Source organism: Mauremys mutica, chromosome 16 (genome assembly GCF_020497125.1).
Source record: "Mauremys mutica isolate MM-2020 ecotype Southern chromosome 16, ASM2049712v1, whole genome shotgun sequence".
Classification (NCBI taxonomy): Eukaryota; Metazoa; Chordata; order Testudines; family Geoemydidae; genus Mauremys; species Mauremys mutica.
The window spans coordinates 31,258,805-31,285,598 of record NC_059087.1 but is presented as its reverse complement, the minus strand read 5'-3'; the positions used below and the strand labels follow the sequence as shown (position 1 = coordinate 31,285,598).

At 53.3% G+C, this 26,794-nt stretch overlaps 1 protein-coding gene across 6 annotated transcripts in view; it reads left to right on the top strand.

Annotated features, from left to right (window-relative positions):
* THOC5 (THO complex 5) overlaps positions 1–17,119 on the top strand; it is a 32,789-nt gene extending 15,670 nt beyond the window's left edge. For all 6 annotated transcript variants that reach the window (XM_044989965.1, XM_044989962.1, XM_044989964.1 and 3 more), the window contains 12 exons: positions 2,613–2,690; positions 3,110–3,150; positions 4,970–5,069; positions 6,305–6,413; positions 8,318–8,419; positions 8,921–9,017; positions 9,517–9,631; positions 10,551–10,654; positions 10,818–10,905; positions 11,624–11,739; positions 15,121–15,311; positions 16,882–17,119. In XM_044989965.1, coding sequence (XP_044845900.1) covers positions 2,613–2,690; positions 3,110–3,150; positions 4,970–5,069; positions 6,305–6,413; positions 8,318–8,419; positions 8,921–9,017; positions 9,517–9,631; positions 10,551–10,654; positions 10,818–10,905; positions 11,624–11,739; positions 15,121–15,311; positions 16,882–16,945 — 1,205 coding nt within the window. In that variant the 3' untranslated portion in view covers positions 16,946–17,119. The remainder of the gene's footprint in view (positions 1–2,612; positions 2,691–3,109; positions 3,151–4,969; positions 5,070–6,304; positions 6,414–8,317; positions 8,420–8,920; positions 9,018–9,516; positions 9,632–10,550; positions 10,655–10,817; positions 10,906–11,623; positions 11,740–15,120; positions 15,312–16,881) is intronic.
* Positions 17,120–26,794: the final 9,675 nt, after the last annotated feature.

Here is a 26,794-nt window from a genome sequence, read left to right as displayed (position 1 = left end):
TGCGCTGTTGGGAGAACAGCGGCGTAGCTATGTTGGTGGAGCTATGCACATACCCCCGTGATGGAAGGGGTGTTTCCATTGGTGTCAGCCCTCCAGCACCCCAAGCAATGGAAGCATTCTTCTGTCAGCCTAGCTGTGTCTGCACCGGGGGTTAGGCCAATGGTGCTCAGAGGGGTGGGTTTTTCGCACGCCGAACGATGTAGCAGCCTGGCCCAGGCCTTACTGCTTGCTGGGTACGGCTTGGGAGATCAGCTCCTGCGTGGCTTCCTCTAGTGGGACAAAGCCTGTAACTTGTCAGGGAGACGTGGTCCAGGCAGAGCCTTGAAATTGACATGGCTCCCATCCCTTGTGTGGCTCGTGTGCAGTAAGGAGGTGATCCAACCCCTCGACTTACGAGGAGAGGCTGAGGGAACTGGGGTTATTTAGTCTGCAGAAGAGAAGAATGAGGGGGGATTTGATCGCTGCTTTCAACTACCTAAAAGGGGGTTCCAAAGAGGATGGAGCTAGACTGTTCTCAGTGGTAGCAGATGACAGAACAAGGAGTAATGGTCTCAAGTTGCAGTGGGGGAGGTCTAGGTTGGATATTAGGAAACACTATTTCACTAGTAGGGCGGTGAAGCACTGGAATGGGTTCCCTAGGGAGGTGGTGGAATCTCCTTCCTTAGAGGTTTTTAAGGCCCAGCTTGACAAAGCCCTGGCTGGGATGATTTAGTTGGGGATTGGTCCTGCTTTGAGCAGGGGGTTGGACTAGATACCTCCTGATGTCCCTTCCAACTCTGAGATTCTATGATTCTAAGTCCTCTGTCAAAGCACATGGGTTGGCAGCTCCCAGGAGAGCCCAGGCGAATGTCCTTGCTGACTGTGCCTCGGTCCGCTCCTGTAACTTCATCTGCCAGTCAAGGGGCCCCCTTCCTTGCCCAGCAAATTCACTGTCCCTGAGACTTGTTTAACAGTCATCTGCTTCTCAACACACACAGCCAGGGGATAGCACTTCTTTTTGTCACTCTTCCTCTCCCTTCTACCCCTCGGTCCCTCCCGTCCTTTTCCGGCCCACCCCATTAGCTAACCTGAAACCCTCCTCCCAGGCAGGATGAGCACCTTTCTTCCCTTGCATCTGAGACCTGCCAGAAGCCTCCTTTGGAGCAGAAGCTGGTGGTTTTTAAAATAGCCAAATCCCTGCCCCCAGGTTTAGAGCTTCCTACAGCCCAGACAGGGCACAGCGTCGAACCCCAGTGTGTCGCCCTCTCTAATTCTCTGTGCAGTGCTTGGATACTGTGCTGATGGGCACCCTGAAAACCCCTAAGCCAATCCCACAGCTGAGCTCCTGGGGCTGAGACTCTAGGGATTGCCAGGCTAGAATGGACCCAAGGCCAATCTACTCCAGCGTCCTGTCTCCGAGAGTGGCCAGCACCAGGTGCTTCAGGGGAAGGCGTAAGAAGCCTGCAGTAGCAGATGTGGGATAATGGGCCCCCATATTAAGTCTCAACCTGATCTCTAATAGTTATGTCCTGAAGCACCCAAAACTATGATTAATATAACTGGATATTCTTGTTATCCGTATACATGACCAGTCCTTTTTTTCTTGTCAACTGTCTGTAATGGGCCACTCTCTTCAAAAGTTATTTTTCCTCCCTTGGTATCCTGCTGTTAATTGATTTATCTCATTAGACTGACCTCACACTTGGTAAAGCAATCCCCTTCCTTTCATGTATTTATACCTGCTCCTGTATTTTTCACTTCAAGCATCTGATGAAGTGGGTTCTAGCCCATGAAAGCTTATGCCCAAATACATTTGTTAGTCTCTAAGGTGCCACAAGTACTCCTTGTTGTCCTTTTTTAGATTCTTGCCAAGTTCTTGGCCTCAACAACTTCAGTGGCAGTGAGTTCCATAGTCTTAATTAAATGTTGTGTGAAAAAGGATGTCCTTTGATCAGTTCTGAATTGTTCTTTTTACTCACTCCTTCCAATGGCTGACATGCAGAGATGTGCATGCCAAATGCTGCTGACCAGCTTTCCTCTCTTTCTTCTTGGGATGTCTCAGTTGAGGCTCCTCAGCCCAGATGCAGTTACCTGCTACAGCGATGAGCCTGGTAAAAATGCCTTGGTGGGTGTTGCATTGCACAAAATCCATTTAAAGCAGGATCACAACCCATCTGGCATTTTGCCCCTGATGTAGGGGATACCTGCATTTGGGGAATGGGGCGTATCGATGGAGGGTAACGTGAAACAATAATCGGAGTGGGAAATTTGTGATCCTCCTCGCCCCACAATGTCACTAGAGTGTCTGGATATCATTACTGCTGTGGAGAGGTGCACAAAGCATTGGATGGGAGGGTGATCTCACCACGGCTCTGGAGAATGCTTACAAACAAAATGTCTTGCACTGTGCCGCCGAGATGCAAGTGACGCTGCAGGTTCAGATCAGCTGCCCACTAGGCACTGAACCTGCCTGTTGCGAGTGGGAAAGAGGCTACAGAAGTAACTTGACTAACTCCTTGGCATCCTTGCTTCCAAGCCTGATGCCTCTCTAGGTGGCCGGCAGCAGCAACCTTCCCTTTAACTGCCTGGCTTCCTACCTCAAGATGTGCTGAATGGTGCTTTGCCCTCCACAGATAAGAAGCTGGCTGTGGCAATCGAAGGGAGTGTGGAAGAAGCCAAAGCCCTCTACAAGCCACCAGAGGACTCCCAAGGTAAGTTATAACTTGGTATCCCCAGCTGCCTGCTGGTACTGGGGGCGGGGGGTGGTGGAAGGACCCCAGGAGCAGCATTGTTCTTGGGCAGGGCTTAACTCGCTCTATAGCTTCAATAGCCCTGGCTCGTCCCTCACACCCGACTCACCCTCCTGGAGAGACAGGCTGGCGAGTGTTAGTAAGAGTCCCTCCAGCGCTGCCCAGTGGCACACGGGGCTCTCAGTACTGAGAGGCTGTAAAGGGGCCAAAAGGCATGTAACGCACCAGTGGGGCAACAGTGTCTCCCCAGGCAGTGCTGGGGCAGTGGGTCCCTGGGGCATGCGGTGCCAGGGTACCTCCTGGTCACCGCGATGTTTGGACAGTCTCTCCAATGGATCCCTGCGTGTGGCTCTTGCTTATCCCTCTGTTTGCATGTGCAGATGACGAGAGTGATTCTGATGCTGAAGAGGAGCAGACCACGGTAAGGGACTAGCACAGCCCCAATATGGAAATTCTGGGGTCTGCTCTACTCTCGCCTCACGGGGGTGGACCCACTTTTGTTTCTGCCAGTGAAGCATTGGATAGTGCTTAGAGTGGGGGGCTGAGTCTCTTCCCTGCTCTGCCGCTGATCCAATGTGTGACCTTGAGCAAGTCACTTCTCCTCTGGGCCTCAACGTGAAATAGGACCGACGATGCCACCTGTCACAGATCCACAGGCTCTAGTCCAGGGGTGATCAACCTGAGCCTGAGAAGGAGCCAGAATTTACCACTGTACATTGCCAAAGAGCCACAGTCATACGTCAGCGTCAGCTCCCCCACCCTACTCCCCGCGCCTCCCACCCACTGGCAGCCCTGCCGATCAGCTGTTTTGTGGCATGTAGGAGGCTCGGGGCGGGGGAAGAGTGAGGCCACGGCAGGCTTGGGGTGGGGGGGCAGGTGGGAAGGGGTTGAGTGGGGCAGGGCCTGTGGCAGAGCCAGGGGCTGAGCAGTGAGCACCCCTCAGCCCACTGGAAAGTTGGCGCCTGTAGCTCCAGCCCCGAAGTCGGTGCCTAGACAAGGAGCCGCATATTAACCTCCGAAGAGCTGCATGTGACTCCGGAGCCCCAGATTGGCCACCCCATGCCCAGCCTGTAACCAGTCCCTTGGGAGTGATCCCTGTAGTGCACTGGGCCCCAAGGACTTACACTGTGCTCCTAGAGTATCTGCAGTGCCACTAGGCAGCCTTGCCAAACACAGCTGACGATTTCTTAGTCTCCTGGCCTCCAGAATTGGAAAATCCTTCAGTTAGCATGGAGCGGGGCAGGCTGTGGAAAACCTCATTTTTTCTACCCTGGTGTGGAGAGGCAAAGGGTAGAATTCACCCTGCCCAGCACTGCCATCTGTCCCTTTCCCCTGAGCCCCTGGGGTCCGTCTGACTCCGGAGGCGAGCTCTTAGCTCCCTGCCACCTTTCCCCTTTGTTCTCCAGCTCCAGGCCTTTGTTCTGCTTCTCCCTGCTTCCTCTTGGCTGTGGGTTGCTAGGTGTGAATGTCCTGGCTATTGGGGTTCCCTTTGCCTTTCCGGATCCTCCATTGATATGGGTCAGTTTCAGCCAGTCCTGACACACCCATTTACACACACACACCCCGACAGTTACATGGCCCAACACCTCCTGTCCCCTGCTCTGCCCCATGCTTTTTAACCCTTTATACTCCATGCATAGCAATGCAAAGCTCGGGGGAAACTGAGGCATGCAGAGGACTAATAAAAATATTACCAAAATTCTCCCTTTGTCACACCTCCCAAGGAGAGGATGTGAGGGTTAATGTTCTCAGAGCCCTTTTCATTTTCAATCCCTTTTCAAAGGCAGTGGGAGTTGAGCACCGAACTGCCCTCAGGGCCTTTGAAAACCTTCTCCGAGGAGGTTTGCATGACTGGGCTCTGTGTATGCTAGGCATTGCTCATTCCTCATAGGGTTCAGGTTCTTAGTGCTTTGGCAGAAGGTGCACACCGAGTACGGGCAGTCAGACGTGCAGATGCTGTCGGAGAGAGCACTCAGCAGCTCCTGAGATCTCACCCCGATTACCCTTTGTGGACTTGACAAGTCACAGCTCTGTGCCTCAGTTTCCCTATCTATAAATTCCCTACCTGGCATCCAGGATGCTGCATGGAGTAGTTATAATTAAGTTACTGTGTAAGTGCTAAGCATTGTTATGCCTGCAAAAGACAGAGAAGCTTGCCCCGTTTGCCATCAGCACGTCGCCGTGGGGTGGGAAGAATGTGACGTTTTCAGGCACTGTGATTTTGCTCTCCCCTGCTGCAGAAGCGTCGCCGCCCCACGCTGGGTGTGCAGCTAGATGACAAGCGCAAGGAGATGCTGAAGAGACACCCCCTGTCTGTTACCATTGACCTCAAGTGCAAAGGTACAAGGGCATTAGACACTGAGAGTCGGGTTCTGATCTCGGTGTAAATCCATTGACTTCAGTGAGCCATTGGATGTACACCTGGGCCTGTGAGATCAGAATGTGGCCTGAAGGGTCGAGTTTCAAAGTTCCACCTGGGGGTGAGTCACAAGAGCCCCCCCTGTGTGACTGAGCAATGATCTTCATGGCAGGTCGGCCCAGAGTGAGCCAAACCATTCCATGTAGGTGGTGGGGGACAAAGACAAGTGAACTCCAACTGTGGTACTGGTGGAGTTGCCAGAGCACCCTGGCGCAGCTGTTCTGGGGAGGGAAACTCGTCTGGCTTCCCACTGTGTGGTATTCTCATGCCCTCTGGATGGGCCGGGGCGTTTGGTCCTCGGTAGTCCCTAGGCAGTTCTTTGTTTGCTTGTCTGCTCTCAGGCACAGGGGAGCAGGGTTTTATCTGTCAGTTCTGAGAACATAGAGCCATTGGTGCAAAAATCAGGGCCCTCTGGCTGTGCCTTTTGGCCTCTGCACCAGCAGCTCTGCGCCCCCAGGCTCACGTGGAAGCACTTGGCTCTGCCTCCTCCAGCAGAAACGCCTCTACATGGGGCTTGGCCAGGGAGAGAGGGGTTCCTTGGCCACGTGTTGCACGCTTCTCTCATAGGTAGGATCCCCAGGGTAGCAGAATGTAGGGCCTACAGCTGTCCAGTCTCAGGCTCTGGATCTTGTCCTGTTGCACAAGCCAAGCAGGATGAGCCTGGTCAGTACTTGGCTGGGAAAGCTCCAAGGAAAAGCGGTGCTGGGAGTTCGGCAAGGGGCACTGCTTTGCTTTGAGACAGCATTGCCCCAGCGCTCTGGCCTGAGGCCAGGGGATCAGACTGTCTTTCCGAGGAGACCTAGAACCACCTGTGCTTAGTCAAGATCCTCAGCACATCTCGTTAGAGAAGGGGTGTTAAGCCCAGTGGCCTGGCCAGATCCCAGGGCGGGATATTGTATGCTGCCCCTGCACTTCCCGTTCACCTGGATCACTGACTCCCCTATTCAAGTTTCCTTCCCCTGATTTCTAGCTTAGAATTGTACATAGTTCCCCCCATTTGGTGTCAGTGTCTACATCTGCCCAGTCAGCGGCCACATGAGCCAGTGAAAGTGGTATGGGCTCCTCTTGATAGTTTTCTTCCTTTCTTCTCTACTCTGCTCCTTCATCCCCACAAATGGCTTTTCTTTCCCACCCCATCACCAATGTCACTGCACAGACGACAGCGTGCTCCACCTGATCTTCTACTACCTGATCAACCTCAATGTCATGACAGTGAAAACCAAGGTGACCACTGCTACGGAGATGACCACGCCCATCAGTGCTGGGTAAGCTGAGTCCGCGGAGGTGTCAAGGCCAAGTCTGTTCCCAGTCCTGCATTGGGGATGGAATTTGTCTGGCATTGACCTCACCACAGAGGAGCTGCTGTCCTCAGCGTTCTCTGTTCAAAGTGACCCTCAAATATCCCGTGCCAGGCAGCCCACGTGCCAGGCTTGACTGGGTGTTGAGCACGGCAGAGTGCTTAGCAGGACTCCTTCCCCTGACCTCTAAAAAGCAGCGGCGGGACTGAGAAGGGAAAGCTGTTGTCAGGATGTGCCTCACTCCTCCCTTTTCCGGCTGAAAAGTTACAAGCTACTTTCAGTTGAAATGCTGCCTGCATTTCTCATCCTGCCTTGGCTTGAGCAGCCCAGCAGAGCTTGGACCTGGGCTTTATCTCAGCCTTCCCCGCACGAGGCGACTACCAGCAGGGAGAGCTGTAGACTTGAAAATCCTCCTGACCGAAGCAGTTGGCCGCATTGCTCATGCAGCGTCCTTCCCTTCAGCAAGGGGGACCCATCCCGCAGCCCTTTGTTGGCCAGCCGCCAGGGGGATGCAGCTGTTCACTCAGCTCCAGTTCGGGGGAGGTTGGGGCGGGGCGCGGTGCAGCAGGCTGAGTCGTTGGTACAGAGACAGAGTCCTTCTCTAATCTCATTTATCCCCTGCAGTGAGACTGAGGGATCAGGGTAAAGGGAGATGGTCACGTGGGAAAACAAATCTGCTCCCCTTGGAGTGCCGCGTGCAGCGGGCCCAGATTAATAGGTTATTGCCCAGGCAGAGGAGAGGCTGGGGCATCTCATCTGCTTGTCGCATTTAATTACCATCTTGCAGATGAATAGTTTCCTTCCCTTCCCCAGGCCTGTGTCTGGCACTCTCCCTCCACCTCCTTGTTCTGCGGGTCACCTTGTCTCAAGAGCCGTGGATAATGCCTTCTGCCGGAGAACCCATCCAAGTTTGATTAGTGTGAGAACTGGGCTGAAACTGCAACTGCAGAAACCTGCCCTGGACATTAATTCAACAGAAAATGCCCAGTTCTGAAGGGGCTCCAGGGATGAGATGGGAAGTGGGGGCTGTTTGTCTGTGCACCTCATAGCGTGAGCGTCCGCGTGGCAGTGGACAGGCCCCCTGGCTTGGAGAGCTTTCTCCATGGCAGTGCCCCCTTGCTGGGCAGGGGCAGGGAAGAGCAGTGTTCCTGCACGGCAGAGCCCCCCGCCTTGCCATCTGGGGGGAGGGGGTTTCCTGTGCAGCAAATGCTTCCTCCACTGGAGTCATAGCTGGCAGCAGGCTGCCTGCAGACTCTCCCAGCTCGGTCCTTTGTTGCCTGCAGCTGCCCTTCACCAACTTGCCTCTCCGCCTCAGGGCCCCATGTGCTTTGCAGCGAGCTGGCCCTGTGTTCTGCAGCAGGCATCCTGTGCCCCTCGGGGCGTGGTGCGGATTCTGTGGCGAGTGCAGACACCTTTCAAACAAGGTTTCTGTGGCATGGTGTGATCAGCCAGCTGCCCCTCTTGTCTGCGGGGAGATTAGTAGTCATTTCTTTTACACCAGCCCTGCAGTTTGTTTTCAGCAGGCCACAGATTGGCCATCTTTAGGTTTCAGAGTCAAACCATTCAGATGGCTTGGTGTAGCTCGCCCCTCTCAGCTGCTCCTCCAGGTTCCCGCAAACTCGTCCCATCAGTGCATCAGGTTACATGCGGGTCGTGTTTTCACAGTTATCGCTACAGCCGGGCAAGGAGACAGCCTCCAGGAAAAGGAGATTCTGGATCCCAGTTCTACGGCCAGGGGGGAAATCCGTGGCTGTGGGGCCCTGCTTGAAATGCGCTTCATCCATGGCCAGTGCACTCTGCTCTTAATGATCCCAAAGAGCACTGTCGTTTTGGAAACGATGTGGCTGACTTTAGGCTTCCCTGTCCCCCAGAGATCTGCTGTCTCCAGGCTCCCTGCTGAACTGCCTGTATCCTGGGGATCATGGGAAGAGAACTCCAAATCCAGCCAACCAGTTCCAGTTCGATAAAGTTGGGTGAGTTGGCTGTATGTCTGCCCCTGCCCTTTGTCATGTCCAGCTTCGCCCATGGAGGCCAGTCAGGCAGGGCAGCCTAGAGCAGGCGACCAGCGTGCTTGCGTCGGTCCCATCATGACGTGGGACGTAAAGGGCTTCTCTTGCCAGCGTGCGCTCTGGGGAAGCTTTCTAGGCCAGGACGCCTGGGGCAGCCAGGCCAAATGGCAATACCCTACACTCAGGCTGGGCTGCTGCTTCCAGAACAGCTGGGTGATATGGTGGCTTGTCTATAATGGAAGCCTTGTTTAGCTGGGAAAAGAACTCGGGTACCTGGAGTTCGGGACTCAGATGCCTGTCCCTTTGGGTGTGCATGGCTGCATCAGGAGCTGGAGTCATACTGTTGGTCAGTGTCGGGGAGATGGGTCTGTCTGCTGTTTCAGGCACTCCAGGTCTGGCTCTCTCACATCGGGGAGACCCTCCCATCCTGCGTGGCATTGCAATATTTTCCTTTTGTCTCCTAAGCATCCTGACCCTGAGTGATTACGTGACAGACCTGGGGCACCCCTACGTGTGGGTGCAGAAGCTGGGTGGCCTGCATTTCCCCAAAGACCAGCCTCAGGTATGTCTGAGGCACAGCCTCTGGAAAGCAAAGCCCTAGCAATGGAGGGTGTTTCCTGAGGCCCTGCCAGGCTGTTGTCCCCTCTGCTCTACCCGGGGATCTGAAGCCAACAGTTGCCATTCTTTTAGCTTTGGTGGCTACTGCAGTATCACATGGCAGTCACTCCTGAGCTCAGGAATCTAACTGCAGCTTTAGGGGCTGAATTGGGGCAGGGACAGGCTGGTGTTTCCACAGTTTGGCTCGGCCATGGCCCAGCCTTGTTGGTTTGGTGGGAGCCAAATCGAGCTCCTCTTCCCAAGTGGGAGTTCGTTTCCTTCAGGCTAATTAGATGGAGGGGGATGGGCATGTTCCAGAAAGTAACCAGGGGAAATGTATTTTCCCAGTGTGCTGGGCACTGTGGAATACTGTGCTCAAGGGATTCCAACACAACCAGCTGTCGGCCCCTGCTAGTGGGTGAGGAAGGAAATCCAGGCTCTAGATCAGTCCTCCCTGTCCGCAGCACACAGTGACCGCAGATAACTCGCTGAGTGCCAGCCACATGGAGATGACTATGAAGTTGCTCAGGACGAGGCTGCAGTCCCGCCTGGCTCTCCACAAGCAGTTTGCTTCACTTGGTAAGGACACCGCATCCGCCCAGTGATCTCCCTCCTCCCCTGAGCATAGACCATTGGCCATCAGAGCAGGGTTGTCCATTTGAATCCTGTTTAGAAGAGATGACAGTAATGTTTCCTTGAAGGGATTCCATGGCTCTCCGCCGGCAGAACTCCCATGCTCCCTTGTCCTTTCTGCAGACACAGTACACGGCCCCTGCTTTCAGAACAGGAAAGTGAGACTCTGGTCCCTGCAGTGATTGTCTCTGACCCCCCCTTGTTGGAGCTCTGTTTACAGTGGCTCTGTACAGATGGCCCCGTTTGTGTCTCCTGGTGGCCAGATCAAACTCCCCGTATACCCAGTGGAAGGTTGGTCTAACTGGCCAGTGCTGCAAGTTCCACCTGGCTTCAGAAAGTCCAGCTCTTCTTTCTGCCTTTGGTGCTGTCACCAGCCGTGAAGGCTCTGCAGATAGAGTGTAGCCGGCAGTTTTACTGGTCATGTGTGAGGCAGGCTTTGCTTCGGCTCGCTCGCGCCCAGCAGCTGGATTGGGCTGCGTTCGCTCTGCCCTCTAACACCGTGCTGGGAATCAGCTGGGCACGTGGAGGGAGCTGAGTTGCTCCCCTCACAGCCTGCACTTTGCCGAAGTTTCTCCCGTCCATGTGCAGACGTGCCCCACCCTGCCCAGCCTGTGGGCTCTGGAGGGATCACGGCACAGGCTGGTGAGCTGCCGGATGCTCTCGCGTGCCCCTCTATTCAGTGTCTGTAGACGTCAACTTCAACTAAAGAGGCCCATGGACTCCAGATTTGACTGTACCTGAGCTTCTCCCCCACCCACTTCTCCCACCCCCCGGTTCTGTCTTGATTGTCCCAGACAGTGGTAGTGGGGTTTGATCCTGCCTGTGGGGTTCAGTGCTGCTCAGCTGGCTTTGTCGTTGCTTTCAGAGCATGGCATCGTGCCCGTCTCCAGCGAGTGCCAGCATCTCTTCCCTTCCAAGGTCGTGTCGCACTTGGTGAAGTGGGCCGCGCTCCCCTACGAGGATTACCTGGTAGGTGCAGATGCCTTAGGTGCAGCGCCAGAGCAAGGGACCGGCTTCAGCTCCCCACGCTCCCCGTTCCCCATGGCAGAAGCAAATCAGTAACCCTGCACTTTCCCGTCCTTGGTGCCCAGGCTGCAGATCTGAGCGCACAGCTTTGTTTATCCCCCTGCAGGAGCTGTCTTACACCAAAGACGTCGTGGAGGCTGGCTTAGCTGAAGACACTCACCTCTATTATACGGCACTGGTAGAGAGAGGAACAGGTGGGTGCGTTTCCCTTCCTTTGGTCTCCGGCTCCAGGGCGTGCTGCATGTGGCTTCCCTTGTTCCCTCTGACATGACACTCAGAAGCAGCCAGTGGGACATGCACCCCTCAAGCCTGATGGTCCTTGAAAGGCTGAGACGTCACTAGCAGGTGTCAGCAGCAGAAGCTGTTGGGACAGTTAGATCAGTGGGTCTCAACCTTTGTGGACGGCTGTGCCCTTTCACTAGACAGTGGCCCCGGGGGGATCTGCCGTTGTTCCTCCCCCAGTAAGTGATTGGTGTGGGCTCTTCTAGACTTTGACTTCAGCCAGCGCACAGCTTCAGTCTGCCATCTGGGGGCCTGACAAAGATGGCTGCCCTCGTCCCTCGCTCGGCTGGCACCCGGGGTCCTCCCTGGAGTGCTGGGAGGCATAACCATGCCTGGAAGCTACACTGGCTTTCTTTCCGTCATTGCCTCCCTGGCAGGTACCGAAGTCGTTCTCCAGAATGCTCTGGCTCTGTCACTGAGTGGCTGGTTGGGGGAGACAGAGTCCTCCCAAGCCATCAACCTAGATTCCGAAAAGCAGATCCAGTGTGCTGGAAACAAGCCAAACTGGATGAGAGGGGTAGGGAGCTGCCCATTGGCTTGAGAGCTGTGCCAGGGCCATGTGCATCCCTGAGGGCTCGGGAGGTTCAGGGGTAGTGTGTAATCCTAGATCTCTTCCTTTGCACGTCTCAGCCAAACTCCAGGCAGCTGTTGTGCTGAATCCAGGCTACTCTTCCATGCCACCCATCTTTAACCTGTGTCTGAACTGGAAAGGGGAGAAAACCAATAGCAACGACGACAACATTCGGGTAAACTGGAGGGGAGGAGGAGAGGAGTCCTTTCACTGGGTCAGATCTAATGTGGTTTGGAAGTGCCAGAGCCACTGCTGTGTGATGCCAGTCACTGGCCTGTTGGAAGGAGTAGATCAGCAGGCACGGCAGAGGCCGGGGGGTCAGTGGGCCATGGAGTCTGAACTCCTCTCTCGCCTTTTGGGAGGTAGCCTGGCTGAAGCATCTTGGTAGCAACTGTACCGGGCCTGCTGAGGAGGGATGGGGGAGGACGGAGAGATCTTGGGTTTCCGGGGGTGTCGAGCCAGCCCCTTCACCATAAAGCAAGGTTCCTGCAGCAGATGGGGGGGTCCCTGGAGGAGACACTTCGCAAGCAGGCTGGCTAACCTAGTGAGGAGGGCTTTAAACTAGGTTCACCGGGGGAAGGAGACCAAAGCCCTGAGATAAGTGGGATATCAGGAGGAAGCACAAGCAGGAGAGCGCGAGAGGGGAGGACTCCTGCCTCATACTGAAAAAGCAGGACGATCAGCAAGTTATCTTAAGTGCCTATACACAAATTCAAGAAGCCTGGGAAACAAGCAGGGAGAACTGGAAGTCCTGGTGCAGTCAAGGAATTATGATGTGATTGGAATAACAGAGACCTGGTGGGATAAATCACGACTGGAGAACTGTCATGGATGGATATAAACTAGGGGTCCTCAATGCAGTGCCTGTGGGCACCATGGCGCCCGCCAGGGCATCCAAGTGTGCCCGCATACTGGTTGGCAGACAAGCATCCACCAAAATGCTGCTGACAAGCTGCGTCATCCAGACGCGTCATCCAGACGCGTCGCCGCCAAAATGCTGCCGATGTTTTGCAGTATTTTAGCGGCGACGCCTCTGGATGGCGCTGCTTGTCAGCAGCATTTCGGCGGCGACACCTATTGACGTTGCTGCTTGTCAGTGGAATTTCGGCAGATGCTCGTCCGCCGCCACTGTCCTCCATGGCTCGTCATCTGGCGAAGGTTGGGGACCACTGATATAAACTGTTCAGGAAGGACAGGCAAGAATCAGTAGGGGAAGCAATAGTGGATGGAAACCAGGGAGGCAGTGACCATGAGATGGTCAAGTTCAGGATCCTGATACAAGGAAGAAAGGAGAACAGCAGACTACGGACCCTGGACTTCAGAAAAGCAGACTTTGACTCCCTCGGGGAACTGATGGGCAGGATCCCCTGGGAGAATAACTTGGGGGGAGAGTCGTCCAGGAGAGCTGGCTGTATTTTAAAGAATCCTTATTGAGGTTGCAGGAACAAACCATCCCTATGTGTAGAAAGAATAGTAAACATGGCAGGTGACCAGCTTGGCTTAACAGTGAAATCCTTGCTGATCTTAAACACAAAAAAGAAGCTTACAAGAAGTGGAAGGTTGGACAAATGACCAGGGAGGAGCATAAAAATATTGCTCAGGCATGCAGGAGTGAAATCAGGAAGGCCAAATCACACTTGGAGTTGCAGCTAGCAAGAGATGTTAAGAGTAACAAGAAGGGTTTCTTCAGGTATGTTAGCAACAAGAAGAAAGTCAAGGAAAGTGTGGGTCCCTTACTGAATGATGGAGGCAACCTAGTGACAGAGGATGTGGAAAAAGCTAATGTACTCAGTGCTTTTTTTGCCTCTGCCTTCACGAACAAGGTCAGCTCCCAGACGGCTGCACTGGGCAGCACAGTATGGGGAGGAGATGACCAGTTCTCTGTGGAGAAAGAAGTGGTTTGGGACTATTTAGGAAAGCTGGACGAGCACAAGTCCATGGGGCCGGATGCGCTGCATCAGAGGGTGCTAAGGGAGTTGGCAAACGTGATTGCAGAGCCATTGGCCATTATCTTTGAAAACTCATGGCAATTGAGCGAGGTCCCAGATGACTGGAAAAAAGCTACTGTAGTGCCCATCTTTAAAAAAGGGAAGGAGGAGGATCCGGGGAACTACAGGCCAGTCAGGCTCACCTCAGTCCCTGGAAAATCATGGGGCAGGTCCTCAAGGAATCAATTCTGAAGCACTTAGAGGAGAGGAAAGTGATCAGGAACAGTCAGCATGGATTCACCAAGGGCAAGTCATGCCTGACTAACTTAATTGCCTTCTATGAAGAGATAACTAGCTCTGTGGATGAGGGGAAAGCAGTGGACATGTTATTCCTTGACTTTAGCAAAGCTTTTGATACAGTCTCCCACAGTATTCTTGCCGGCAAGTTAAAGTAGTATGGGCTGGACGAATGGACTATGAAGTGAATAGAAAGCTGGCTAGATCGTCAAGCTCAACGGGTAGTGATCAACGGCTCCATGTCAAGCTGGCAGCCAGTATCAAGTGGAGTGCCCCAAGGGTTAGTCCTGGGGCTGGTTTTGTTCAATATCCTCATTAACGATCTGGAGGATGGTGTGGACTGCACCCTTAGCAAGTTTGCAGATGACACTAAACTGGGAGGAGTGGTAGATATGCTGGAGGGTAGGGATAGGATACAGAGTGACCTAGACAAATTGGAGGATTTGGTCAAAAGAAATCTGATGAGGTTCAACAAAGACAAGTGCAGAGTCCTACACTTAGGAAGGAAGAATCCCATGCACTGCTACAGGCTGGGGACCGACTGGCTAAGCAGCAGTTCTGCAGAAAAGGACCTAGGGGTTACAGTGGACGAGAAGCTGGATATGAGTCAGCAGTGTGCCCTTGTTGCCAAGAAGGCTAACGGCATTTTGGGCTGTATAAGTAGGAGCATTGCCAGCAGATCGAGGGATGTGATCATTCCCCTCTATTCGACATTGGTGAGGCCTCATCTGGAGTACTGTGTCCAGTTTTGGGACCCACAGTACAAGAAGGATGTGGAAAAATTGGAAAGTGTCCAGTGGAGGCAATAAAATGATTAGGGGACTGGAGCACGTGACTTATGAGGAGAGGCTGAGGGAACTGGGATTGTTTAGTCTGCAGAAGAGAAGAATGAGGAGGGATTTGATAGCTGCTTTCAACTACCTGAAAGGGGGTTCCAAAGAGGATGGAGCTAGACTGTTCTCAGTGGTAGCAGATGACAGGACAAGGAGCAATTGTCTCAAGTTGCAGTGGGGGAGGTTTAGGTTGGATATTAGGAAACACTATTTCACTAGGAGGGCGGTGAAGCACTGGAATGGGTTACCTAGGGAGGTGGTGGAATCTCCTTCCTTAGAGGTTTTTAAGGTCAGGCTTGACAAAGCCCTGGCTGGGATGATTTAGTTGGGAATTGGTCCTGCTTTGAGCAGGGGGTTGGACTAGATACCTCCTGAGGTCCCTTCCAACCCTGAGATTCTGTGATTCTGTGACTGCCCATGGTGTAGAAAGGGAAAGTAACGAGTGATCAGCTGGCCAGGGTTCCTCATGAGACTGATCCCACCCCCCGGCTCTTGCAGGCAATGGAGAGCGAGGTCAATGTGTGCTACAAGGAGCTGTGCGGGCCAAAGCCTGGCTACCAGCTCCTGACCAACCAGCTGCAGCGCTTGTGTGTCGTGCTGGACGTCTACCTGGAAACAGAGTCCCACGACACCAGCGTGGAAGGGCCCAAGGAGTTCCCCCAGGAGAAGATGTGCCTGCGTCTTGTCAGGTGAGGACCCAGCCCGCTGCCAGGAAGCCTTGGGGAGCGGGCAGAGGGCTGCGCTGGAGCCAGTGCAGACACACACAGGGACCATACGTAGCTCTCTGGCCAGCAAGACTCCATGTGGGGGACATACCAGGGAGGTAAACAATTAATATGAAGTGAATCAGAGGCCGTCTAATGAGGTAGTTTCTAGAGCTGCACTGTTCCCTGGAATGTGCAGCTCTGCAGATCACTTCCCTCCCACCTTACACTTGAACCAGCTGAGCATCACTTGAAGCATCTTGTTTGCTGCCTGCAGAGAGATCTCTTTCCCCCACGCCCATGAGCAGGCAGTTCCTCCTGTCCCCGGCTTCTCTCTGCTGCAGTTGGCATGTGGAACACTTCCACCCAGGAGCGAGATCAGCCAATGCCATTTACTCCGTTTTCCAGGCCTTGATGTTTGAGGCTGATTTCTCTCCTCCCCGCCACCCCCTCAACTGATCTGCCCCATGCAGGCCCTTGATTGAATCCTGCACCTGAGCTGTCGAGATCCTGGGCAGAGCCATTCAGTGTGGTGACCTGTGTGCTGAGTCTCTTGTTTCTCTAGTAGCTGCCCCTGCTCTTTGCCATGGCGTGGAATAGATGGCAGCTGCTCCTTGCCAAGAAGTCCCTCCTGGGCTCATCCACACCTGCTGGTCTGGCCCTTAACCATGAGTGACTGACCTTAAATGGTGCCTCCCCGTGGTCTGTCCTGCCCCTAGGTAGAAGCTCCTCCCCCACCCCCCAGAAATGGGCTCTCAGGAGCATCCCCCTGGTCGGGGGTCTCCTGCTGAACCCACCACACACACCTCATTCTAACAAGCAGGTTCTCCTGCTCTGGCAGGTGCCTCTCGCCATTTTATCCCTTTCTTTGAGCACTGGACTAATGCTCACCAATCGCCCCCGTCCATCCTCAGCCAAAGAACAGTCGCTGGGTAAGCTCCCCCCAAATAGTGCTGTGGTTCCAGTCCGAGCATCCTCCCCGTCTCTCTCTGCCCTGCAGATCCCTGGCCAACTTGAGCAGCTACTTACTGCTTTTGAGCCTAATTGTCCTGGCAGTTTTACACTGGGGCAAATGGCTCTTGGAATGAGACTGTGACGCTCCCTGCAGTAGACACTCTGAATGAGGCTCAGCCCTTAGGCTCCTGGTTTGTTTCCTCTGCACCCATACTTGAGATCCCCCTCCATTGAAAGGTCTAGTGCAGGGCTTCTCAACCAGGACTCCGGGGCCACCCGGGGTCTTGAGCAGGTTTCGGGGGTTCGCCCAGCAGGCCCAGCGTTAGACAGCCAGCCAAAGTCCTAGGGCCCTGAGCCCTGCCACCCGGGGCTGAAGCCAAAGCCTGAGTAACTTAGCTTCATGGGGCCCTGGGCAATTGCTCTGCTTGCTAACCCTTAACGCCAGCCCTGGCTTGTAGGTGCAGAAAAGCAGTTCCTGTGGCACAGGTGGGCTGTGGAGTTTTTATAGCATGTTGGGGGCCCTCAGAAAGAAAAAGGTTGGAACCCCTGGTCTAGTGCATACTGCAGCCTCACCTCCCCGCTCTTTCATCTCCTCTTGCAGGGGGCCCAACCGGATGAAGCCATTCAAGTACAACCATCCTCAGGGGTTCTTCAGTCACCGCTGACCCCATCACCAGGATGAGCTCCCACAGCACCTGAATCTCCATGCCACCGTTGTTCTCAGCTGGTGGGGGTCAACCACATCCCCCAGCAACCTCTCCTGCCCCTCCATGCAGCGCTCCCATTCCCGCGTTGCTTCCCAGGGGTGTTCGAAAGTATTAAATTCTAGATGAAGAAAAGTGTCTCTGATCAGTGTGTGTGATGCCAGCTGCACCTCAGTGGGTGGATCTGGCCCGGCTGAGGGGAGCGGCTGGATCATTGCTAGCGATGCCTATTAAGGAGCTATGCTCGCAGCTTCTCTAAAGGGTCCCGGGTGGATGTCCCAAGGGCGTGGCTCAGCGAATAGCCTGTAAAGAGAGGCAGCTCCGAGGCTTCTGCGCTAGGGACACAGACATGATGGAGGAGATGTCATTGGACTGTCATTCCCTTGTTCTCTGAGCCCATGCAGGCCTTTGCAGCCGCTTGCCCCTCTGTCCTGCCCTTCTGCTGGGCCCAAGAGAGGACTTTGATCACCCCTGCACCAGCACTTCCATGCCTTGAAGAAGCTCTTTTGATCAGGGATGGAAAATCCTATCCCAGCTCCTGGGGGAGGAGCTTCAGCTCCTTTGACTCCAGAGCCACTTCCCTCGTTTCCGTGAGCCGCTGGCAATGGCAAGTGGAATGGGGCTGGGTAAGAGGAGGTGGCATGTCTGCAGCTAGCTCGGGGTTTGCTCTGAAACCTGGCAGCAAATCTGCTGTCTCACAAGGGGGGCTCCTGGTATTCGCTGCCCCTTGCTTGGCTCTGTCGATTCTCCCGCTCTTGAAATGCAGCTGATTCCCCAGCCTGTCTCGTCTGCTGCTCTGTTTGTTTCGCTCTGTTCTCCCCGGCTCCCCCTCCCCACCCTGTGCTGAATAAGAGTGAGACAGAGGATAAAAATAGCCCCTTACTGGAACCTGCACCACAGCCTGGACGCTCGCCCTCCTGTGCTGGCAGCGCGCCAGCTGACGAGCCAGAAAAAGCCCTTCTTGCAGACCAGGAAATGGCTTTGGGGAAGGGAGGGTGGACTTGCTCCTGCCTGCCCCTGATGGCACTGCCGTTTAATCACCTGCAAAGCTCGCACCGGGGCTCTGCACAGGCAGGCTAATCCCACTCTAGGCTCAGCTCTGCTCTCCTCCAAAGCAGCCCATGCAGTCCCATGCTGCTTGCTGTGCTGAGGGCCTCTGCCGTGTTCCTACTCAGCTCCTGTCTGCACTGCACAGATGTTCAAGATCCCCTGGTGCTGCCTATTTCCCTTCTGTCCTTGGCCAGATGTACATCCTCTCTCCACCCTCCTGGCTCTGTCTTGGGGCTGACCCCTTCCATCCTACAGGAGGCAGCAGTCCAGTGCCAAAGCAATCCCTGTGAGTTTACAGTTTGTGAAGGGGGGTTGGGAGCTCAGGTAACCAGGTCTCAGGCTTTAGGATTCCATGAAGAGCTATTCAGCTGACTCAGCCTGTTAGCCAGAGCAGGGGAGTCTCATTAACTCCATCTCTGGAGTCCTTAGGGAACTTTCCCTCTGTCCTGGCTGCCTTCCCACTGCATGTGTGCAGAACTCTGCCCTTCTACACCTCTCCTAGCCTTCCTCTATCCCAGGGTAGAGGTGGGCAAACCGGCCCAGAGGCCGCATCTGGCCCTTCAGACGTTTTAATCCAGCCCTCGAGTTCCCGGAGGGGAGCGGGTCTGGGGCTTGCCCTGCTCCAGTGCTGCAGTGGGGTCAGGGACTTGCCCCACTTTGCGCGGCTCCCGGAAGCAGTGATGTTGGGGCAGCCAGGGGCCTCAGCACGCTGCCCCTGCCCCAAGAGCATGGCCAATGGGAGCTGCAGGGGTGGTGCCTGCAGACAGGGCAGCTGTCTGGAAGCGCCTCCACATAGGAGCCAGAGAGGTGACATGCCACTGCTTCCGGGAGCTGCTTGAGGTAAGCACTGCCCAGAGCCTGCACCCCTGACCCCCTCCTGCACCCCGACCCCCTCCTGCACCCCAACCCCCTCCCCCAGCCCTGAACCCCTCGGTCCCAGCACAGAGCACCTTCCCACAACCTGAACTCCTCATCCCCAGCCCCACCCCAGAGCCTGCACCCCTAGCTGGAGCCCTCACCCTCTCCTGCATCCCAACCTCTAATTTTCTGAGCAATCATAGCCCGCCATAAGATGTGGCCTCTGGGCCGATAAGTGTGCCCACCTCTGCACTAGGGCATAGTGGACAGACCACTGGACTGGAAGGCAGGAGACCTGCGTTCTGCTGCTGACTGCCACTGACCTGCTTAACCTCAGTTTCCCCAATCTGTCAACTGGAGATGATGCTACTTTACCCACCAGTGCAAAGTGCTTTGAGAGTTGTGGAGGGAAAGTGCCCTAGAGGTGGTTAGTGTTAGTCACTCGTTAGCTCTCCTCTGCCCCCTTTTCCCAAGTGCCATTGGGGGGGGTCCTGATCACCCAGCCGCTGGCCCTGTTCCTCCAGCCACCCCCCATTCTTCACTGCTGCTTCCTCTACCCGATGTGTTTTCCGAGTGCCAATCAGAGAGAGCAGGTACCCACCCCGAGGCTGGGGCCCAGCACGCCCGTCTCAGCCCCACCCAGCAAGAGGGAGGTTGCTGAGCCTTGGCCCCTGAAGGCTGCTGCTGTCACTGGAGGGAAGGTGGAGGACAGTGTCTGAAGCAGGGAAGGCTGGATGGAAGCTTCTGGCCCAGGGAGGCAATGGTAACCGTCATTTGCCTTCAGCTCTGGTGCAGGTGTCAGGGCTGCTCTCACCAGCTGTCTGCAAGGGGACGAAATGGGCTGAGACAGGCCATGTTTACACACTTCATCCACACAAATCTCTGAGACACTTGGCTCGGTTGGGGGTTTTGCTACCGTAACACATTGTTCTGGCCGCTCAACAGAAATTTTTCCCTGGATGCCAGAACAGAGGTTATTGCTTCTGCTGCAGTCAGGGAATGTAGCCACAAACCCCAAGCCCTGCGCCACAGAGCGGAACCTGCCTGGGTCTTAGGCCTGCTCTGCACACGTTTTGTACCAGTAGAATTCTGTTGGTTTGGGGCGCGGTTTGATGCTGCTATTACCAGTACAGTATGGTACTGTGTGTGGCTGCAGTTGTACCCGTGCAAACGTGCTGGCACAGGGTGACTAAACCTTGTTAGGGAAGAGGGGCCTGAGCCAGAGAGCCAACGCCAGGAGGCTGCAAAGGGCTGAGTGGCTGGATTGTGTTTTGGGTTGTAGCTGCAGTTGGGGGGGGGTCAATGGGCTGTACTGGGGGCATCCAAGGACCAGTTTGCACTGGGCTGGACAATAAGCTGCCCCAGGTAAGGGTAATGGTGGATGTGGCATTTTTAGGGCCTCTAAGGGTATGTCTACACTATGAAATTAGGTCGATTTTATGGAAGTCGATTTTTAGAAATTGATTTTATACAGTCGATTGCGTCTGTCCACACTAAGCGCATTAAGTTGGCGGAGTGAGTCCTCACTACCGTGGCTAGCATCGACTCATGGAGCGGTGCACTGTGGGAAGCTATCCCACAGTTCCCACAGTCTCCGCCGCCCACTGGAATTCTGGGGTTAAGCTTCCAATGCCTGATGGGGCAAAAACATTGTTGCGGGTGGTTTTGGGTACATGTCGTCAGTCACCCCTCCCTCCGTGAAAGCAGCGGCAGACAATTATTTAGTGCCTTTTTTCCTGGGTTACCCGTGCAGACGCCATAGCACGGCAAGCATGGAGTCCGCTCAGCTCACTGTCACCGCTGCCGTTGTGGGCAAATCTACTGTGGGGGCTGCTGTGATCCAAGTAGTCAATGCAATCATTGACGTTCTGTTATCAAGGGTAGTGACTCTGGGAAATGTGTGGGTCTTTTTAGATTTTAGGTGCATCATATTCTTGTCCTTTGTTGCTGGTGACGAAGTCTGGGCAGCCGAACATTCCAGTCTGGTCGGCGCAGTGACACCCCATAGCATTTCTGTGGTTGACACATGCAACAGCTCCAGGGCTCTTGCTCTTTTGCCTTGGTCGAGGTACCTTGCCCTACCCGGACCTCCAAGCATTTGACACAGAAGCACCTGCAGCAGCTGGCATTGCTACACAGCAGCAGCTCCTTGCCTTCACAGCAGATGGTGCAATAGGACTGCTGACTGTCGTTATCCACTGCTTCTGCTGCAACTCTGCTCTCCTGCTCCCCAGCGACAAGCTCGGGATCCGTTCTGATCCTCCTGGGTGCTGCTGGCAGCAGACAGTGCAGTAGGACTGGTAACCGTCCTCATTGGACATGTAGCTTGGCCGGGGGTTCTGGGAACGTCTTCCCTACCTGGCTCCTAGCAACCTTCAGGGCATGGTGTACAGCTCCATCACTTCCCCTGCAACTCTGCTCTCCTGATCCCCAGCAACAAGCTCAGGGCATCCGTTCATGAAGCCTGGATAGTAGTAAGGAGCTGTTCAACTACAGGCTGAGCAAGTGCAGAATGGTGGTAGAATGTGCTTTTGGCCGTTTAAAAGCTCGATGTTGCTGTTGGTCAGACCTCAGCGCAACCAACATTCCCATTGTTATTGCTGCTTGCTGTGTGCTCCATAATATCTGTGAGAATAAGGGGGAGACATTTATGGTGGCATGGGAGGTTGAGGCAAATCGCCTGGCATCCAATTTTGAGCAGCCAGACACCAGGGTGATTAGAAGAGCACAGCAGGGGGTGCTGCACATCAGAGAGGCTTTGAAAACCAGTTTCATGACTGGCCAGGGTTCGGTGTGACAGTTGTATGTGTTTCTCCTTGATGCAAACCTGCCCCCTTTGTTTATTTTAATTCCCTGTGAGCCAACCACCCTCCCCGCTTTGAAATAAAGTAACAATTATTTTGAAACCAGGCATTCTTTCTTAATTAAAAAAAATTAGATAACGGACAAGGTGGGGTGGGGAAGGAGGGAAGGACAAGGCCATTGCTTATTGTAGCCACGCTAAAAATCAAACTGTTTAAACGACATCCGCCTGTTGCTTGGGCCATCCTCTGGAGTGGAGTGGCTGGGAGCCCGGAGCCTCCCTCTACCCCCTGTTCTTGGGCATCTGGGTGAGGAGGCTATGGAACATGGGGAGGAGGGAGTTTGATTACACAGGGGCTGCACTGGCAGTCTGTGGTCTTGTTGGCTTTCCTGCAGCTCCAACAGACACTTCATCATGTCTGTTTGCTCCCCCATTAGCCTCAGCATCATGTCCTGCCTCCGCTCTTCGCACTCACTTAATTCTTTCCTGGCCTCTGCCATTGAATGCCTCCATGCATTAAGCTGTGCCCTATCAGTGCGGTAGGACTGCATGAGCTCGGAAAACATGTCATCACGAGTGTGTTTTTTCTGCCTTCTAATCTGCGATAACCTCAGGGACAGAGATGATTGTAGCCTGATTTAGGGTGTACTAATATTAATTTGGATAATATGGGAATTAAATGTATTTAATTAATTTTAATTTTATTTTGATTTAATTTAAGTAACAATATTAATAGTAATTAATTATTGATATGAATAGTATGGGTTTTAGGCTCACCAATCTGTTTGATCAGAAGATAAAAGTTCTTGTCCCAAATCAGGCTCCACAGAATTTACAAAGGACCCTTGGGGATATGACCGGAAGCTCACACTGAGACAGATACAGCCATAAAGACTTTTTGTTAAAATCAATAATAGTAAGTAAATGGTAAAATAACCAGAGTTACAAAGTTACAATGGCATTACTGCTATTCAAAGATACATATGATAATATAGTATTATATGCAACAAAGCTTTGGTTAATGTACTCGCACCCTTCCTGGATAACCTGGTGGTAAGAGACACAGGAACAGCCTTGTGGTTCACGTTTCTCAATTCTTGAGTGAGGGATCCAGTGCTTAGAAGAAACTAAAGCTACGAGCTATTAAAGTGAACTTAGGGTTTACTTGACTAACTTAAACTTAAAATCAAAACCTAATAAACAAAGAATAAAACTTAGGGAAAGCGAGCTTGGCCTAGTTCCTTGGAAACTTAAAGTTTAAGAAGAACAAGTCTCACCTACTGAGAGCAGCAGTCACTGTAGATAGATAGAATAGAGAGAGAATAAGTAAGAACAGAAATGGAGTAAGAAAGAATGGAGTAAAGTGAGAAATGGAGTCTCTTTTATAGGGCAAATGCCGGAAATCCTTCCTCTTATGCCCAAATTTCATTCCTCACCCACGGAAACGTTAGGGTGCACTTACCCCATAGGCTAGTATGTATGTGCGCATTGGTGACAGGTATGTACGCACATCAGTCTCTTGTGGTGTACCTGTTAAGTCTGTGGGTACAACACTGAAAACCCCCCTGTGCCATTCTCCATTGTCTAGTGGTCTAAATAAAAGGTCATAGGTGTAGGTACTTTATTTGGGTATAGGAAAAACAAGATAAAAGGTCAACTTTGCTTTTCTGGGTACAAAGGGCACAAGACATAGCTATGCTAACTTTGCTTTAGCTTAACATACAGGATATGGCCTGTAGGTCTCTTGCATTACAGTCAAACTTACTTCAATATAAATCTATAAACCTATTACAATAAACCAAATACGTAAACTATAAGAACACACACAAGCAAGCTGGTTAGTCCTATAGGCTACATGATAGGGGGAGCGTAGAAACATTCTACGCTCTACGATTCTGGGACTGCATGGTCACCTGTGCTGCTGAGTTCGCCACACTGACCAACCAGGAAATGAAATTCAAAAGTTCCTGGGGCTTTTCCTGTGTACCTGGCTAGTGCATCGGAGTTCAAAGTGCTGTCCAGGGCGGTCACAATGGAGCACTCTGGGACAGCTCCCGGAGGCCAATACCGTCGATTTGCATCCCCACTACCCCAAATTCGACCCAGCAAAGTGGATCTTAGCGCTACACCCCTTGTTGGGGAGGAGTACAGAAATCGATTTTAAGAGCCCTTTACGTTGTGGGAACGGGGTTGGTTGTGTGGACACATTCCTTTTTAAATCGACCTAATGCAGCTAAATTCGACCCATCCCCGTAGTGAAGACCAGGCCTAAGAGCGGAAATGGCGGGGTAACCCTGGCATTGTTGCCCCCGGCTGCAAGAGGGGATTTGGGGTGAGGTGGAATTGCCTTCCTGTCTGGGAATAGCTGTAACAGTGTGGTGCCCTGGAGAACTGTGCCCAGCCTAGGGCCCTCGGACTGCTTCTTCCCAGCGTAGTTAAAGGCCTGGTGGTGCTGCAGCCCCAGCAAGAGAATCCTAGGGGTGGTTTGAGCCTCCAGAAATCTCAAAATTAAAAAATTGGGGGTAATTTGTTATTCAGCTCAGAGCTCAGCCAGTGACCAATGGAGAGACTGGCTGCCTTAGGGCATGTCTACACTGCCAGAGTTACAGCACCGGCAGTTACAGCACCGCTCAGAGAGCGCTGAAGGGAAACAGCTGTTGTGTGTTCACACTGACAGCTGCCTGAGCAATAGCGTGTTCACACTTGCGGCACTTGCAGTGGTATTTGGAGCGGTGCACTCTGGGCAGCTATCCCACAGAGCATCTCTTCCTCTTCTGCCGCTAAGAGTTGTGGGAAGGCAGAGGGGGGTCGTGGAGCATCCTGGGTCCTGTCCCAATGCCCCGTGGTGCATCACTTCACATCCCAGCAATCCCTGTGCTTCCGTCTGCATTTGGCTCCATCTTTCAATGGTTTGTGTACTGTGCGTCCTGCCTCTTCGGGCTGCAGGAATGGATCCCGAACTACTGACCAGTATGCTGCTCACTCTCACTAACACATCACAAGGGCAGTTGAGTTATTCCTTAAACTACAAAGGCAAGAGGAGTTCAATATTGATCTCGCCACACATAGTAGCTACGACAGGAGATTGCTTGTGGCATTCACGGAGGTGCTGACCACAATGGAACACCGCTTTTGGGCTTGAGAAACAAGCACCGAGTGGTGGGATCACATCGTGATGCACATCTGGGATGACGAGCAGTGGCTGCAGAACATTCGCATGAGGAAAGCCACATTCATGGGACTGTGTGATGAGCTCGCACCACTCCTGTGGCACAAGGACACGAGACTGAGCCCTGCCATGCTGTTGGAGAAGCGCGTGGTGCTTGCACTGTGGGAGCTGGCTACTCCAGACGGCTATCAATTGGTTGTTAACCAGTTTGGAGTAGGAAAGTCGACCATTGAACTCTTGTTGACAGACGTGCAGGGCCATTAATCGCATCCTGCTCCGAAAGACCATGACTCTGGGCAACATGCATGACATTGTGGATGGTTTTGCACAAATGGGCTTCCCTAACTGTGGAAAGGTGATAGAGAGGAAGACCATTCCAATTCTGGCACCAGACCACCTAGCCACTGAGTACGTTAATTGGAAGGGGTATTTCTCCAGGCGCTTGTGGATCACCGTGGGTGTTTCACAGACATTAACACAGGCTGGTCCAGAAAGGTGCATGATGCCCGCATCTTTCAGAACACTGGCCTGTTCAGGAAGCTGCAAGCAGGGACTTTCTTCCCAGACCAGAAGATCATGGTAGGGGGAATCGAAATGCCCACTGTGATCCTGGGAGACCTGCCTACCCCTTAATGCCATGGCTTATGAAGCCATACATGGGGCACCTTGACAGCAGCAAGGAGCGGTTCAACAACAGGCTGAGCAAGTGCAGAATGGCTGCTGAATGTGCTTTTGGCTGTTTAAAGGCTCGCTGGTGCTGCCTATATGGGAGGCTGGACCTGGCCGATGACAATATTCCTGTGCTTATAGCTGTGTGCTGTACACTCCATAATATTTGTGAAGGGAAAGGTGAAAGCTTCACTTAGGGGTAGACTGCTGAGGCTCAGCACCTGGAGGTTGAATATTAACAGCCAGAGACCAGGGCTATTAGAGGGGCCCAGTTCGGGGCCATAAGGATCAGGGATGCCTTGAGGCAGCAATTTGAAGCTGAAAGTCACTAATATTTGTTGCTATGCTCGGGATTGCAGTGCTTGTAATGCTAGGAGGTGATTGTGATTGGTGCAGACGATGCACTATGAAGGTTTAAGAAAATTGTCTGTTGCTTTGCAGGGCTCTGTTTGCTTTCAATTAATAGAAGAAGGATTGTTTTCAAACCAACACAATTCTTTTATTAAAAAACAACAACCGGAGGAGAGGGAGAAACAAAAAAACCCCATCAGCAGTGAGGGGGATGGGGAAGGTCCCAGGAGGAGGTGGGGTCCCGGGAGGGTAAAAGAGTTGTGTATGTCCAGGGATCATATCTAACCTTCTAAACTGCAGAGGGATGGGTGTTGAGTGCAGTGGGTACTGGGTGTCTGCAGGACTGGACTGTGATGGAGCAGGAGTGGAATGCAGTGGGTAGAGAGTAGAGCCAGGAGGTCGATAACAGTGGGTTGGTAGTGTCTGGGGGGTGCATGTTTTGCAACAGTGGCTGAGGGGAGAGCGGGCACGGACCTGCTCGGTTTGAAGAGCTAGTATCTCCTGGAGCATGTCCGCTTTGTGCTCCATAACATTTAAGAGCCGCTCCGTGGCTCCATTCTAGCGTGCCATGTTCACCTCTCGGTCCCTCTTCTCGCTGGCCCACCACTCCTTCAATTCCTGTCTCTTGGCGGCGGAGTGATCATGACCTCCCGCAGAAAATCCTCCTGAGTTCTTGGCTGCTTTCTAATTCTGCGCAGCCGTTCAGCCACCGATAACAAAGCGGGAGGCTGGGCTCCCAAGGGCATCTCTGTGAAGTTTACACACAACATTGTACAGTAGCAGGATTGTTTGCAACACAGACAACACTGATTCAGTGCTTTAAAACACAGCCAGTGCTCACACACCTGTCACTAACTGGCTGGCCCCAGGCAAGCACACGTGAGCCACAAGCCCCCCAAAATGGTGAGTG